Here is a 16,225-nt window from a genome sequence, read left to right as displayed (position 1 = left end):
TAGTACAGACCCTGATAGTTCTCGAAATATACTTTATTAGCATAATTTATCTGTCTCATTGCTGCTGTTTCCTATATTGATATCCTTAGATATACATTTGAGTACAGATTAACGATATGATAAAAATAAAATTCAATTTAAATTTAAATTATTCAAAGCTGTTGAGAAAAATACATTTTCTTTGTCGGCAACATGCACACAGCCACAGACACACACACAAAAGTGCAGATTAGCAGATTAAGCAGGTCGAAATAGGGAACCATAACGGGAGCTCTTTTTATTGGCCGGATTTCCTTGAAGGTGATAAGAAGAAATAGGAGACGGACGAAAGTATCGGTATAGGACAAATCACTTAATAATGAACCACCGACCAGTGCACAGCGTATTCCTAACTATCCAAAGTATCACTAGTTTCTGTCCTAACGTTCTGTGAGTTCATACTTATCGTTTAAATAAAGTGTCTTAAATAAAAACTACGATTTTGCACTGTTTTCTCCAACTTGTTATGGCCCTTACCTAGTTTATAATAATTAGAGAATGAAAATACAATATTAACACTAGATTTACGAATTGAGCCAATTTGACTCATTGAACATTTGATTATTTTATATATTTATAAAATTTAAATACTATTTTTTGAAAACTTATTGGTTTTTAGTTACGTAATGAAATATACGTAAATATTAGTTCAATTCCTTTACTCAATCCTTTATTCAAACAATGTTATTACGTCATTAAAAAATAATGAACAAAACATCCGTAAATCTAGTGTTAAGTATGTGCTATATAAGGACATTTTTGGTGAGAACATTTAAGTATAAACTGAAAGTGAATAAAGGTGAAGTGAGTTTTTATAAAATTTAGAATGGTAGAAGTTTATCGCGCCGCTATTCAAAAACTCAACGGTGAAAACTACTCGACGTGGAGTCAAAAACTACAGCTGATATTGATGAAAGACAAATTGTGGGATGTTGTTAAACAAGGACCACCTACTCCAGTTGACGCCGCATGGAACGTCAAGGATGAAACGACTCAAGCTACCATCGGATAGCTGGTTGATGAAAATCAACTAAGGCTCATCAAAAATAAATTAACAGCACGCGAGCAGTTGAACACGCTAAAAGAGTATTATCAGAAGTCAACTCTCTCAGGTAGAATATATTTGCAAAGACGTCTCTACCATACAGTTCTGCAAGAGGGTGGTGATATGATCAAACATATAGCTACGCTATCAGAATATGTTAGTATGGGTCATACTGTCGACGATAGCACGTTTATAGAAATCTTGCTATGCAGTATTCCCAAATCTTACGGCACGCTCATCATGGTTTTAAAGAGGAGACCAGAAGAGGACCTTACATCAGATTTCGTCCAAAGAAAACTAATCGACGAATATATGTTGCGCAAGGATACATGAGAAGCAAGAAGCAGTGCATTGGACGGACAGCTATGAAGGCAGCATGCAAACAAAGTAAAGATACGCAAGCTAGCAAATTAAAGTGACTTTTCCGTAAAAAGAAAGGTCACGCGAAGGCAGACTGCACAGAATACAAGGCTTGGCTAGAAAAACACGGAAAAGGCCAATAATGCAACGAAGGGGGTTGCGGCTGTTATCTAGTATTAGTCGAAACTTGTTTCAATGTGAAAGCCGATACAGATTCCTGGATAGTCGATTCCGGAGTAACGAGCCATATGGCACAAACATGGACTTTCTTCGAGAAGCTGGACATAGGCTGTGAAGGATACGTACATCTTGCAGATAATGAAAACTGCGTTCAAGTAAAAGGCGTAGTAACAGCAGCCATAAAGTGCGCAAATGTCAGTGGAAAAATTTCGGTTCTAAGAATGCGCGACATGCTCTACGTTCTCGGATTGGACGCAAATCTTGGGTGATAGGAAGAAATAGGAGACGGACGAAAGTATCGGTATCGGACCGATCACTTCATAATGAACTACCGATCAGTGCACAGCGTACCTTAACATAATTCTTTCTTTTCACTTTATCTCATATATTCTTTCAGTATAAGGTATAATTTTTGTTTCTTCAATTAATAATATAAAATTAGCATCACAGTCTAACATTCAAGGATCACTAGTTTCTGTTTTAACGCTCTGTGAATTCATACGTATTGCTTAAATAAAGTGTCTTAAATACATACTGCGACTTAACACTGCTTTCTCCAATAAAAGCAAAAGAACAGATCTCCGAAAACTATTTCATAATTAATCTCTAAAAAATAAAAATAAAATAAAGAATAAAAAAACTCGTCAAATATTAATACTTGTATTTTATCTTATGATCACTGCTTTGATTGAAAATTTGGTAACAAAATTCTCGTCCCTGAAGTTAAATAAGAAGGAATCATTAAGGGGGGATATACCTTTAGAGGCCCGAAAAAAACGCTTTCTTTACGATTTTTTTTTTTTTGAAAACTGGCTTTATATTTTTTCTCACACCTGGATGGAAAGTACGTATTTTGCTCCCTGTTTTCAGGGAGCAAAGTGCCCCATTCCCGCCCGGTTGAATCTGTGCCAGGGAGAAAAGTGCCTCATTCCCTCCCGCTTGAATGTAGTAACGAATTAGTGCGCATGCGCTAAAAAATAGAAGCATGCGCACTAGTTCCTTAATCTTAAAAATGTTTTAATAATTTACTGCTCATGCTTATATATATTATATATTATGATATATAATTAATGATTTTAATAACATGTGTTGTCTCATATATTTTATATTTTATTTATTTTTACAAGTTTTAAAGATATTTGTTTAGTTAAATATTACAAACATAAATAGGTTACTACGTATACATTTAGTTATTTTCTTGATTATGAGAGTTGTATTTGTTATTATTTATTATAATCTGTTTAAACTTACAATTCTTGAAAGTGACAAAAGGTGTATTGACGGTCAAAGAATCAATCACTTCGTTCTCGATTTGAATTTCATTTAAATGCTTTTTTTTGGACTCACACAGACTTACACACACAACCTCTTCGATTTTCAACACTCCCCACGATAATAATAATTTATAAACTCCCTATTTAATTAATTAAATTTTATTTTAAAAAATATTTTTTAAACTTAAACAATAATGTATATTTTTAATAGAATCTAATTTTATATTTAAATTTTTTTTTAAGTTTTTTTATAAGTTTTTTTATATTTTATTTTATTTTTATATTTAAATTTTTTTAAAGTGGGGGGCTCCGCCCCCAAACCCCGCCGGGGGCTGTGCCCCCGGACCCCCCTGATTTTTTTTTTCTGGGGGCAAAGCCCCCGAGCCTCCATCAGGGGTTTCACCCCTGGACCCCTTGATTGTTGTTAAATTTGCATAATCTTCGCAAAATGTATTAATTGACAACAAATAAAATAGTATATTACATACCTAGGACAGTATAGTAAGAAAGCGGCAACTTCGTTTTACGCAGCGAGAAGAGAGGAAGGCGGGAAGCGACATCTACGTTTATTACAGATGCAGCGGGAGAAAAGTTAGTTTCTTAGTTAAAATAGTTTTGAGAAAAACGCGTTTAAAGTTTGAAAACACCAAAACGCTTAAAAAAAGTATATTACTTAATGAAATTTTTTCCTATATAGTTTCATCGATTCCAGCACCATATGAAGTACCTTCTTCCTTGTCTCCAGCTTCGACTTCAGCTTTTTTTTTTGTCGTCGAGCCTTTCTTGCCTCCTTTGTATTTTCTTCAGCGCGTTTATTTGACTTCTTAATTCGAATCTTGTCTTCGTCAGCGGCAAATTTATGAGCAGGAGACCCAAGTTGAACTCCTAACGCATCAAAGACAGCTAATAGACCATTTGTACCTTCGTTAAATTGACAGGTAGCGATATATGACGCAATACCAGCTGACAGTGCACTGTCAAATCAGTTTCTTTGCTGTTAGGATTTTTTAGTATATTTTCAGAGATTTCTTCTTGACAAGCTTTTTTCATGAAAAATTCAGCTATTTGTTTAGATGCCAAGTATATGTTTTCTAGTATCTTTTTATAAGTAGCCTGCTTTACAAAATACGGCATATCCATCAAAGCACAAAACTTCGTAACACCTTTGAAACCAACACCTAGTAAACGCATTACTAATGTGATTTGTTGATTGATTTCATAGCTAGTTCCGATGTATGGCGAAAAAGGTATAAATTGAGTACCGCATTTTTGACATACTACAGTAAGATTAAAACCAAGGCCGTGTTCTTTTGCCACTAGAAAATTTATTTCTCCCTTACACTTTGTACAACTTACAATTGTTGAAAGAGTAGAAAACACTGTTAAAAAGTTCAAAATTCTGTATTCTATCATAGTATTTTTAAGTTCTTCATAGCCACTTCCAGTCTTCAGTTTTTTCGCAGATGCACTGATTCCGCTATCACAGGCCTTCGTGTCCTTTGGGTTGAAATACTGCTTCCTCTTTTTTGGCCGCGATATTTGCCCAGAATAACCACTTCTTGACATTCTAGTTATTTTATGTGAATACATTTTGTAAGAAAAATACACTACTACGTAAGAAAGCTACAGTAAAATTTAATGTTCGTACACCTCGGGGTTCTTCGTTCAATTGACGAAAAAATTCGATAGAATATTCAAAAAGAAAATAAAAATAAAGGAAGGAAAAAATATTAATCTTATCGTCTACGATAGCGAATTTAAATAGGAGATAAAATAAAGAAAGAATTACATATTATTTCTTTCGTCTACAATATCTCCATAAATAAAGGTCACATCTTTATGAAATTTTGACAGAATACTTTCGAAATGATATACTTTTAGAAAATGCAATAAAAAAAATCGATTCTTTTTTTTTCTAAATGTATATCCCCCCTTAAGGAAAAAAAATCGAAACACATTTTCTAGATCATATTCAATTTATATATTTTCATTTCAGTAACTGAGAAAGGAAATAACCATTGTCTAATTTGAAAAATAAAACAACACATGGTTTTTCTCTTTTGTTTTTTTGGACGGGTTATCTTTCCACGTTGATAATCGTTTCTATGTTGATAATCGTTTCCACGTTTCCTGAACCTATGGCATATAACATAGGAAACAGCAGCAATGAATTATATAACAAAGCAAGAAATAATGAAATAAAAAATACTAAGAACCATAACCGAAACACTATGATTCATGCGAAATAAATATCTCTCACATTAGAAAAAAACTAAAAAGGAAACATTCGGTTGATTTATATGCATGAAAAATTATTAAAAAAAAAAAAACGATAACCCTAAAGATTACCACATGTTATTTAAATTGAACAAATAAAAAAATTTACCTTATGTCCACGAACAAATTCTAAAGAAGAAAATGAATATTAATAAAAAACAAAAAACGAAGCTTGATTTTAATGATCGACAGTGAATTTAGTGGACCATTGATTGAAATTGAGAATTAATTAAAAAATTAAATGATTTTATTGAAAGAATAAATTACAAAGAAAAGAATTTAATAAAAAAATAATAATAAAGATAGAAAATAACGTGATGATAATATGAGTTAATATAACGTGATAATAAAATCATGATAATTCCCTATTATCTCTTGTTATGCTCATTTAAAAACTCACGGATAACAACGTTGAGGAGTTATTCTAGAAATACGGGAATGATAATTAACAATTAATGCGTCGCATTTCTGTAACATTTAGTCACTTTTGCTATGAGATTTAACGCTGAAATTAAACCGAATTCAGCGAAATGACGGATCTTAAGTTTTCTTTTTCGGCTATTTGTGTTTGTAAATTAATCAAATTTAAAATAACGAATAAAATTTTTGTTTTTCTTTAGAATATATCTCAAAATAATTAAAATAGATTTATTTAAATGTTAAATGATGATCTATTATCTTTCTCTATTTTTTTCTCTTTGAACGTCAAAAACGAATAAGAAAAAGAATTTTTTTACTAATTTTTTTTTTCTTTCTAAATGACGAAGTCTTTTCGTTTTTCAGTTAATAAAATGAAACAAAATTTCGAGACTACGAAACTTGTCTTATGTTAGATTCGTATAAATATAGAATTCAGTATCTCTCTTTCTCTTTCTCTCTCTCTCTTTCTCTTTCTCTTGAAAATACGTTCTCTCATACGAATTCTAAATCTTGTTCGTCTTAAAGTAAAACCCTGCCAAAATCTTAGTATGAAAAACCGCTTGTTTTCTTGTCGTCAATTTTTATCTATTAGTCTTTCGTAGAAAAGTAAAAAAGCTTTGGATAGTATGTAAACTGTTATGAGAGATATAATAGTTTATTATTTTTAGAAAATGATTTATTACGCCACATTTATTAGCTTACGTTTCTCTTTATATATTCGAAATGAATTATTTTTGTTTTTTTTCTTTATTTAAAATACAATTTCATTATATTACAGTATTTAAATTATATTACATTATATATCATAATTCGTTATATTAAATAAAAAAAAATACCGATAAACAATGGATATTAAATTAATTCTGATACACCCTCACACACACGTTAACTAACATTAAGAATCTTACATAATTTCATTTAATTGTGGATTTTATCCCATTCTTTCACTCTTTTTACTTCTATACTCCCTTTCTTTAGATGTTCTTTCATAAAATTTTATCGTTACCGTTCCCTAAGAAGTTTCACTTCAAAAAAAGAAATCGATTGATTTAAAACAAAAAATTAGATCCTAGTGAAGAATAAAGTGCAATTGCACCTGACAGGTCGGTATCGGTGTTTCTATATTAAAAATAAGAAAAAAAAAGAAGTTAGGATTTATTATGTTGTATGCTATTTTCCTTTATCATTTCTTTACTTTTTTTATAAAGAAAAATAACTTGTTCCACTTCCAAAAATCACCCTGTAAATATTAAAACGAAATGATAGAAATTTGACATTCGGTCTTGTTCTTCAAAATGCAATACATTGATAAGATGGCAGTGCACTATCAGTGCACTAGTGACCTATCAGGTCAAGAGTAAAACCTTGTTGTATTGTCTTGATCTCTGCAATAATTCCATGTTGTCTCGTTCGTAAGTGCTTTCACGTGTTTTAAAATATAAAAATCTTACTTCTAATATTTTGAATAAAATCCCTTAAATGGTGAAAGAGTCGATTTTATATAAAGGATTTGAAGGTATTTTAGAAGAAATCGTTGAATATGAAAATGGTTGTAGCGAAGATTCTGATTTTGTTAAAGTGCCAGATAGAGTGCGTTTAATAGGTTTCTTTTTATCATAGAATAGAAAAAAAAACACAGTTAAATATAGTATATGTATAAATGATCATGCATTCCAGAAAATTGCAAAATATTAAATGATAGAAATAAAATAATATTCATGTTTAAATTAAATATCATTAGCATTTTTATCCTACAAATTTTACATAGAGTTTTCTTATCTTTAACGTTAACATACATAAAAGGTTTTTACGAAAATACTGTTGATAATAATTCATAGAAATGATATAATTATTTCAATAGATCTACGCATTTACATTACTTGGAAATTATTCTAGATAAAAATAAAATTTATTTACTTTGATAATAATATTTAACAATGTAATAAATTTAAATACAATAATAACCTTGAGAAGAAGTAATAAAATAGTTTAGTACTTCGTCGTAGTCTAATGGACATCAGATTGTTATATATAATTTATTTTAAATCAGTGATTCTCAATTTACTGCATTTCACGGACTGCAGTCGAACAATAAGATTGTAAAAAAAATATATATACATAAATTTGTAAACTTTTTGTAGACCAATAGAACTTATCTATGGTACTAATGATGATCCGTAGATTACCGATTGAGAAACACTGTGTAAATGTCTCTTCGTATTCAAGTACAAATGTTATTCGACAATGTCTTATTACGCCATTGTCACGTGAGCATTTGTGTTAAGGTGAAACTATGATGACGATGAAACTTACCAATCGAAAGTTTGACTAGTTTGACTAGTTTTATAATCAAACGATAATAAGAAGAAATAAACTCCGAAGATGTTCTTTTAATTTTCTGGACCTTCAAACAATTGAAATTAATTCGTACAACAATTAATTACATTCGTTGATTTATACAATTTGTTTGTCTGTCTGTAAAAACATTTATTCGTCGTATGTCCCATAGGAATGTTTTTTTAAGTGAAAAAAAAAAAAAACCAGAAAAAAATATATTGACATTGATTATTAAAATAAAAATGTGTGTGGAATGTATCATCACGTGTAATATAACATTTTTGATCAATGAAACAAACGTGACAAATGGAACAAAAGCCCAAGGAACGACTAGTATTTCCTTGAGTACGTATGATCCCCACCTCTTATAATTATCTAAACGAGATAACATTGAATAAGACGAGGTATCACCGACTCCAATCTTCAGTGGTCTTTTAAACGATTTATCTCTATTGGCGTATTGAAGTATAGTGATTGTGTGCTACGATCGATATATTATACAGTAAAATTCCAATTTTCGACGATAAAGTCTACTCTTTCTTAAATATTTCTTTTTTCCTTTCAAAATGTCGACTACAGTGACGAGCGTTGCGTAACATTGTACCAAGGTTTCATACTTTTTCTTTATCGTATCGAATAAAACAACAAAGTTTATATGCGAAAGTATCGCGTGCACATTTTTGAACAATTTTAAGAAGAAGAAGAAGATAAAAATAAAAACAAAAACAAAAACGAAAAAGAATAAATAAAAAGTTTTCGATATAAAAATAAGAAGAAAAACAGAAAAAGATCTAATTTTAGTGATACGAAATAAATGGTGTACCATATAAAAGTGTATGAGAGGAGAGAGAGAGAGAGAGAGAACTATCGCAATACAAACCAATACTATTGGAAATTTTCATCGTTCGTTCTCTCTCGTTCGTATTTATTAATGATTATTTATTACGTCAAATACAAATTATTTAATCATCATCTTACTGTTAGATGATTACTATAACATTCGTGGAATTAATCGACATCTGTCTCTTATTAAGAAAAAGAAGTGAGAGGGACAGAAAGAAAAAAAACAAAAATTATTCTTTAAATTAAGATTAATACGGGAGGATATAATTTTTCTTCGTTAATCCTTCTTCTGCATTATTATCGGAATATGCCTGGTATCGTAAACACGATTTTCGAAGAGGTAATTTTTCATATTTTTGTAATTTTTTTCTTTTCATATGTTAGATTAACGCGTCCTTCGAAATTTGTCGATAAAATTTTTCAACGTAATTCTTTGCGTTATCACAAATACCATCTATTTTGAATAATATATGAGCCGTTCAGTGCACACATCGATTAACTCCACTTTTTAAAAAATCTTAAATTTAAGTGTCAAAGCACTCGGTATAGTCATAACTTTTTATATTTATAATAACTTTCCTGAATAATAAAGATTAACACCATTAAACAGCAAAATTTTTTTGGCCATTGAAAGGAATTTAAAGAACAATATACATTATTTCATCGCATTTCTCAACTTTTTGTTTTATAGAGTTAATCGATGTGTGCACTGAACGGCTCATATACACATATATAATGGGTGGGTCAAAAAATCAATTATTTTATTTTTTACAAGTGACACGGAAAAATGGGTTGCTAGACACCTTAACAAAATTCTCGCCAAATATGAGCTCTTAATTTTAATAGGAAGATCCTCCGCATCGCAGTTTTTTATTTTTTTCTCAGTCCAATAGAATAAAATTCATACTTCATCATTAATTGATTGTACAGAAAAATGTTTTAGAAAAATTTTGTAGGAAATTGAATGCTCTACAAAAAAGGTATCTTATATTTTTCCCGTAAACCTCACCATTTGAATGATATTGAAGATTTAAGTTTGATTATTTTAAGACTAATTTCATTTTGTTTTATGAATTTTATAACTCAACTATAAATGACTATTATAAAATGCGCAATACAAATTTTTGTAGGAAATTAACTGCTCTATAAAAATGGTGTCTTATGTTTTGGCGATTAAATTAGGCGTTCAAAAGATATTCATCATCAAACTTTCATGTGTACTGATTTCTGTCTCTGAATAACTTTTGAACGCTTAATTTAATCGCCAAAACATAAGACACCATTTTTATAGAGCAGTTGATTTCCTACAAAAATTTGTCTTAAAATAATCAAACTTAAATCTTCAATATCATTCAAATGGTGAGGTTTACGGGAAAAATATAAGATACCTTTTTTGTAGAGCATTCAATTTCCTACAAAATTTTTCTAAAACATTTTTCTGTACAATCAATTAATGATGAGGTATGAATTTTATTCTATTGGACTGAGAAAAAATAAAAAACTGCGATGCGGAGGATCTTCCTATTAAAATTAAGAGCTCATATTTGGTGAGAATTTTGTTAAGGTGTCTAGCAACCCATTTTTCCGTGGCACTTGTAAAAAAAAAAATAATTGATTTTTTGACCCACCCTAATATATATATTAATTCGCGTATTTCAAATTTTTTATATAGAGTAATAACGAGGTCGAGAATCTAGAAAATGGCAGCAAAAATACGAAACCTTACGAAAAAGAGGAAGAGGTAAGTACGATAATATGTGCTTTTGTTTTCTCAACATCGATCGAGTATGTGTGTATACTAATATCGATTATGATCTATTGTTCAATATCGAACGTTTACGATACACGTTTTATTCTTGTATTCGTAAAGAATGATTTGCATAGTACAATTATACGTAAAATGTTTATAAACAAATGATAAAATAAAGTTATAAAACGGTTTTACGAACAGAACCGAAGATTCAATTTTTACAGTGGGTACAAAAAAAATATTTATTCACTTTATTTTACTGCAATTCCGTATTACGTTACCGACGAATTAATAATTTTTTTCCATCGTAAAATACTTTTTTTTACCCATTGTGTTTCTAAAAATATCTTTACAAATATTTGCAATTACTTTTTCATTCATTTCCATTAGCATATACACACCCATACAAATCTATATTGTTTTCTAATTATATTTATCGAAATTTAAGCAATATTCTGATGTGATAAAATGATAAAATACTTAGAAGATTTGTCTCATTAAATCTGTGTAACAAAAGTGTATTTTAATAGAATACATAAAATTCTCTTGGTCTATCTCTATCTTATACAGGAGGACAATGAATCCCGAAAGAAATTTGACTTACTCGTGACGATGCGTAATGCCATGGAGGCGTACTTTTCAAAGCATCGAAGAATCTTCAAGTTTCTAGGCTTGGTACTGTTAAATATTCTCGTAGTGGTGTACTTTGTCTTTGCCACCAACTATTGGGCCAATACCAAAGAATGTATGACACTAAACGTATTTCCGATCATCAACCGAATAATACTCCATTCATATTAAAAATCCATTTTCGTATAAAAATTTGCAATCAAATGAAATTAATCATTCGTCTGATACAAACAAATTCGTTTGTTTTTATTTTTTTAGCAAGCGATTGTGGTTTTTGTTGGTGCACCGGTTATGGAATGCTCTTGTTACTCCTGTGTTTTACTTATGGCGGATTATTTTATTACATGATAATTAAACGATATTTTGGCAAATTTATTATCCCTTTATTCCGACCGGTTGAAAGAGGCATAGCAAAACTGCAGAAAACAAGGTAACAAATACGTAGATAAATCTTTAATTTTATTTATCTTTCATTTAATATCTTTGTGTTGACATATTAAACCGTAGGAAAACTTCAGTTCATATTTGAATTTTTCAATTCATCGTTGACATATATATGTCGATTATGATGACAGTGAATTGATGTAAGTTAAAAAAATGGAAAAAAAATATTCATTTATTTTATATAACAATTATTTGGATTAAAAAATAAATCATAAGATCACAATTTTATTTAATTTGTTGACTTAATCGACTGTCATATAGTTATTGGCATACGTGTGTAACGTCAAACTTTCAAAACAAAATTGAAATCACGGACACACGTGTCAGTGGTAACGAACGTGTTAAAAAAAAATAAAAGAAAGAATTCGATCAAAATAATACGATTTATCACAGGTACGGATCTCGGATATTCGGAACAGTGATATACTTGATGATACTCATAGCTATCGTTGTTTTTCTCATCTTTGATACAATTCATTCGACGGAAAGACTGATCAGTGGCCTTGGTGTTATAGTCCTATTGCTTTTAGGATGGCTATTCTCAAAACATCCAGCACACGTAAATAAACCGTTCAAAATCAAAATACTTTTAGTGATGGAAATTAATTGAAAAATGTCTTTTCGTGTTTACATAGATTAATTGGAAGCCCGTTTTGTCCGGCATGATACTGCAATTTTTATTTGGTTTATTAACCATTCGTTGGACCGTTGGCCGAGCCATTTTTGAATGCATTGCGAATAAAATTACTACTTTTATGAATTACTCGAAAGAAGGTGATGCATTTATTTTCTCTGAGGAACTCGTCGAAAAAGGAATCTTTGCTTTTTCAGTTAGTTTTTATTGCATATTTTTTGTATGGTTTATATTTAATTGAATCCTAGTACGAATTGTTACGTGGACATTTGAATTTTCTTTAAGGTTCTTCCGGTTATCTTTTTCTTCAGTTCTTTCATTCAAATATTGTATTACATTGGAGTAATGGGGTGGGTAGTTATTAAATTTGGATGGGGTTTGCAATTTATCATGGGAACCACTATATGCGAATCTTTGAACAGCGCAGCGAATACGTTCATTGGAATGGTATTATCTTTTGCTTAATTATTTTTACATTTATTTATTATATTTACATTATTTAAATGCCACGTCGATGTTATTTAATCGTTGATTTGTTTCCAGACGGAATCCCTTTTATTGATAAAACCGTACATAAATAAACTGACCTCTTCGGAAATTCATGCCATTATGTGTGCTGGCCTAGCCTCGGTTTCGGGTAAATCGAATGTTAAACAAAAACAAAAAAATAATAATTTTCTTTTCGAAAGAACAAGTTTCATAGACTTTTTATTTGATTGCTCATAGGTAGTGTTTTTGCCGCGTACGTCAATTTTGGTGCTGATCCGGCGCATTTGTTGATAGCATCGGTAATGTCAGCTCCGGCTGCACTTTGTTATGCCAAATTATTTTATCCCGAAACGGAAAAAAGTCTGACTAATTTGGACAACATTAAATTGGAAAAATCGTAAGATCGAAATTAAATTATATATCATTTTAATGTCGTAATCGTTGATGTTAATGTATAAAAAAAAAAACAAGAAATTATTTTTAGAGATGATTCGGGAATTATGGAAGCTGCGAGTAATGGAGCACTGGCAGCAATTCCTATAATACTTGGTATAATAGCTAACATGATAGCTTTTATATCTATCGTAGCCTTCATCAATGGTTTTCTCTTCTGGTTGGGTGAACTTTTGGGATTTTCCAATTGGACGTTTGAGGTAATAAAAAAATATTTTTAAATATTATCTCATATTGTTGTTCATAAAAAATGATTAAACGCATTTTATTTTTTAGTATCTCTTATCAATGATTTTTATGCCATTAAGTTGGATCATGGGTGTACCATGGAATGACTGTGAAAAAGTTGGATATTTAATAGGATTGAAGACTGTCGTTAATGAATTTATTGCTTATAAAGAACTTGGAAAATACAAAAAATTAAATGCAATTTCAAAAAGATCGGAAACGATCGCGACCTATGCCATTTGTGGATTCTCTAATCCCTCAGCAGTCGGTATCATGATGGGTGCTTTGTGTAGTATAGCACCAAATAAAAAAAAACAGATCGCTCCTGTTGCCATCAGAGCATTAATCTCTGGTAGTGCCGTTTGTTTTCTCACAGCATCGGTTGCCGGTAAAAAAGACTTTTTTATGATAATTATTGTATTGTTTTGTGTTATTTATATTCATTTATTTATTTTTTATATATACCAATTGAACAATAGTTTCATACTTATTAGTTCAGTTTAATTATTGCATTTATTTCCCACAATAATAATACTCTCTTTTTAATATTTATTTATTTATTTCTTAGGTATGCTGATAGAGGATAATAGTCACGTGAATGCGAACAATGTGATCTCAAATTATACTCTTGAATATTAAGAAGAAATCTTCTTATGCGACTTAAAGATAGGCCAAATTATTCTGTCATTTATTCCTTTCAGTTAAAAGAAGGATATTGTAAATAACTTTTTGAAGCATTTATAAATGAAAAATGACAGCGCAATATTGTAATCCATTTACCATATACATTTTTAACTATAGAGAAAATACTGTTGTATAAATGTTCATTCATTTTATAAATACTATACATGACGTAATTACTTAGAAGAGAGAAGTCATTCAAGTTTTTCCTGTTATCAAAATGCATTAAAGGAATGTTCTATTTTTTCGAAGTAAGATATGCCATAGTTTAAAAAAAGATGTCCGTAGGGTGTAACGCCCGTTTGTACATTTTCAGTAAATATAATTATAAATTCTATATATTTTTTATATATATAGCATAAATATCACACAAATTGAACATACTTGTATATAGTGCTCTACTATGTTCTTTCACGTATTAAGTAATTTAATAAATCTACTTTAAAGTATTATTTGTTACTTCGCTTGAATAATTTAAGATAACTAAACAAATAGACGTTAATCGATTATCAAAATTAAATAATTTGAAAAATAATCTCTGAAAATCTATTATACAGATATTTCGTGCTATAAAACAAAATTTTTAAAATAAATAAGAACTATCCTCGTATCGCGAATAATTATGCTGGCAATTATTAGCGACATAGCCGGAGAAACAGCCTGATACAATAGCTTGAATACTATCGATCACTTATTATCATACATTTTTATACGTGCTCAAACTTCTGATGCTGATATAAAGACATCCATATAATCGCAATACCTTATTTTGTTTATGGTAAGGTGTGCAATTGATGCAGTTCGTACAAAGTATGAGTACGATTGAATACATCTGCAGTGACTTCAAGCATTTTTGGTAGAATATCTACATTTCGCTGTACATTGGCACCGCAAACCTGTTCATTATTAGTTGAGATTTTGTCACTAATTGTCAATATGATGATCTATGTATTATATTTCATACCTTCTTAAATAATATTTCTCTAGTAGGCATGGTATACATTGCTACTATCGCAGCTTTACGTATTACCCATGGATGATGTTTCGCTAAGGTTTTGTTGTACGCATCTTGGCAGCATGTAGATGTTTTATCGGTGTCACTTAACTCCCCCAGTTGTCGTAGAAATTCTCTTATAAAATCTAAAAGCATAAGATATTAATAAAAAGATAACATTAGATGCACAACAGATATCAGCAATGTGAATATTATTCCTCTTATTATTATTATAACATACCTAAGCCTCTATGAAGTCGTAGCAGAGTACGCGCTCCATTAACATTATCTGATTTTTCGATGAGTTTATTTTCTTTTTCGTGCTCTAACATAGACTTAATGGTAACATAATTCTGATCATTTTTATTTAATAAGTCAACGAGAATATCAATCTTTTGCTTTAAATCAGAAGAAACAAAACTGAATACACTGCCCATAAGTTGGAAAAATCTACAGACATACATAAATGTACATATGTTTAATAGGTTATGTTTACTACAAGAAGCAAATAAAAGAATATAAACATTATTAAATAGGGATACTTACTTGTATAGTTCATTATAGGCATCCAAATATGCTTTAATATCAACATCGTCGTCTTGCACTAAAGCTTTATCAAAATTATCATGTACAATCCTTAAATCAAAGTAACACAATTCCGAACCTTCCGCCATTTTTTTAATTTAATGCATTGAACGTTGACCGATGAATACGTGGAATAAAATCATGTGGATAAATCACGTTATCTTCTTTTCTTTAACATAACAAAAGCAAAACTTTTATCACTTTTTATTCACTCGTGACAGTAACTTATAGATATGTCGTCTAAAGCCTTTCTGCATGACACATGCTCCCAGAGTACACTTTAAATGGCGCGAAATTCAAGTGGCGATAAAGTTCGAATTATTGTCTTATATTCACAGATTTCTAAATAATTTATAAAAATATTTTTGAAAATAATTAAAATAAATAAGATCTTTAAATAAAATAACAAGAGATCTTATTTATATTATTTTATAAACTATAAAATATTATATATACATTTATTATATATATATATATATATATATATTATAAGGAAAAAAAGTATAAAAAATTAGGTAAAGTTTTTATTAAAGTCTTTTCTAATTACTTGCTATACTTTTAA

The 16,225-nt window shown here is 29.9% G+C and overlaps 2 protein-coding genes across 3 annotated transcripts; one reads left to right on the top strand and one right to left on the bottom strand.

The window, feature by feature from the left end:
* The first annotated feature begins 7,670 nt into the window (after window positions 1-7,670).
* Window positions 7,671-14,421, top strand: CNT2 (Concentrative nucleoside transporter 2). Of its 2 annotated transcripts, XM_015336321.2 has the most exons (12): window positions 7,742-9,115; window positions 10,448-10,516; window positions 11,096-11,270; window positions 11,414-11,585; window positions 11,993-12,158; window positions 12,235-12,429; window positions 12,519-12,680; window positions 12,777-12,870; window positions 12,960-13,119; window positions 13,207-13,375; window positions 13,452-13,791; window positions 13,972-14,421. In XM_015336321.2, the coding sequence occupies exons 1-12, from the start codon at window positions 9,083-9,085 to the stop codon at window positions 14,040-14,042; spliced, it is 1,806 nt and encodes a 601-aa protein (XP_015191807.2). In that variant the 5' UTR covers window positions 7,742-9,082; the 3' UTR covers window positions 14,043-14,421. The 2 variants fall into 2 exon arrangements, with proteins under 2 accessions (XP_089031306.1, XP_015191807.2); XM_089175180.1 differs by having other exon boundaries at window positions 7,671-9,115; window positions 13,452-14,421.
* LOC107074666 (ceramide-1-phosphate transfer protein) lies at window positions 13,939-15,923 on the bottom strand. Its single transcript, XM_015336322.2, has 4 exons — window positions 15,625-15,923; window positions 15,320-15,528; window positions 15,049-15,224; window positions 13,939-14,980 (listed from the first exon to the last, which is right to left on the bottom strand). The coding sequence occupies exons 1-4, from the start codon at window positions 15,750-15,752 to the stop codon at window positions 14,858-14,860; spliced, it is 636 nt and encodes a 211-aa protein (XP_015191808.1). The 5' UTR covers window positions 15,753-15,923; the 3' UTR covers window positions 13,939-14,857.
* Between the last annotated feature and the right edge of the window lie 302 nt (window positions 15,924-16,225).

This window comes from Polistes dominula, unplaced genomic scaffold (genome assembly GCF_049000335.1).
Source record: "Polistes dominula isolate Pdom_NZ unplaced genomic scaffold, Pdom_raw_medaka contig_82, whole genome shotgun sequence".
NCBI classification, from domain to species: Eukaryota; Metazoa; Arthropoda; class Insecta; order Hymenoptera; family Vespidae; genus Polistes; species Polistes dominula.
The sequence above is the reverse complement of the archived record's forward strand: the minus strand, read 5'-3'. Positions and strand labels throughout refer to the sequence as shown.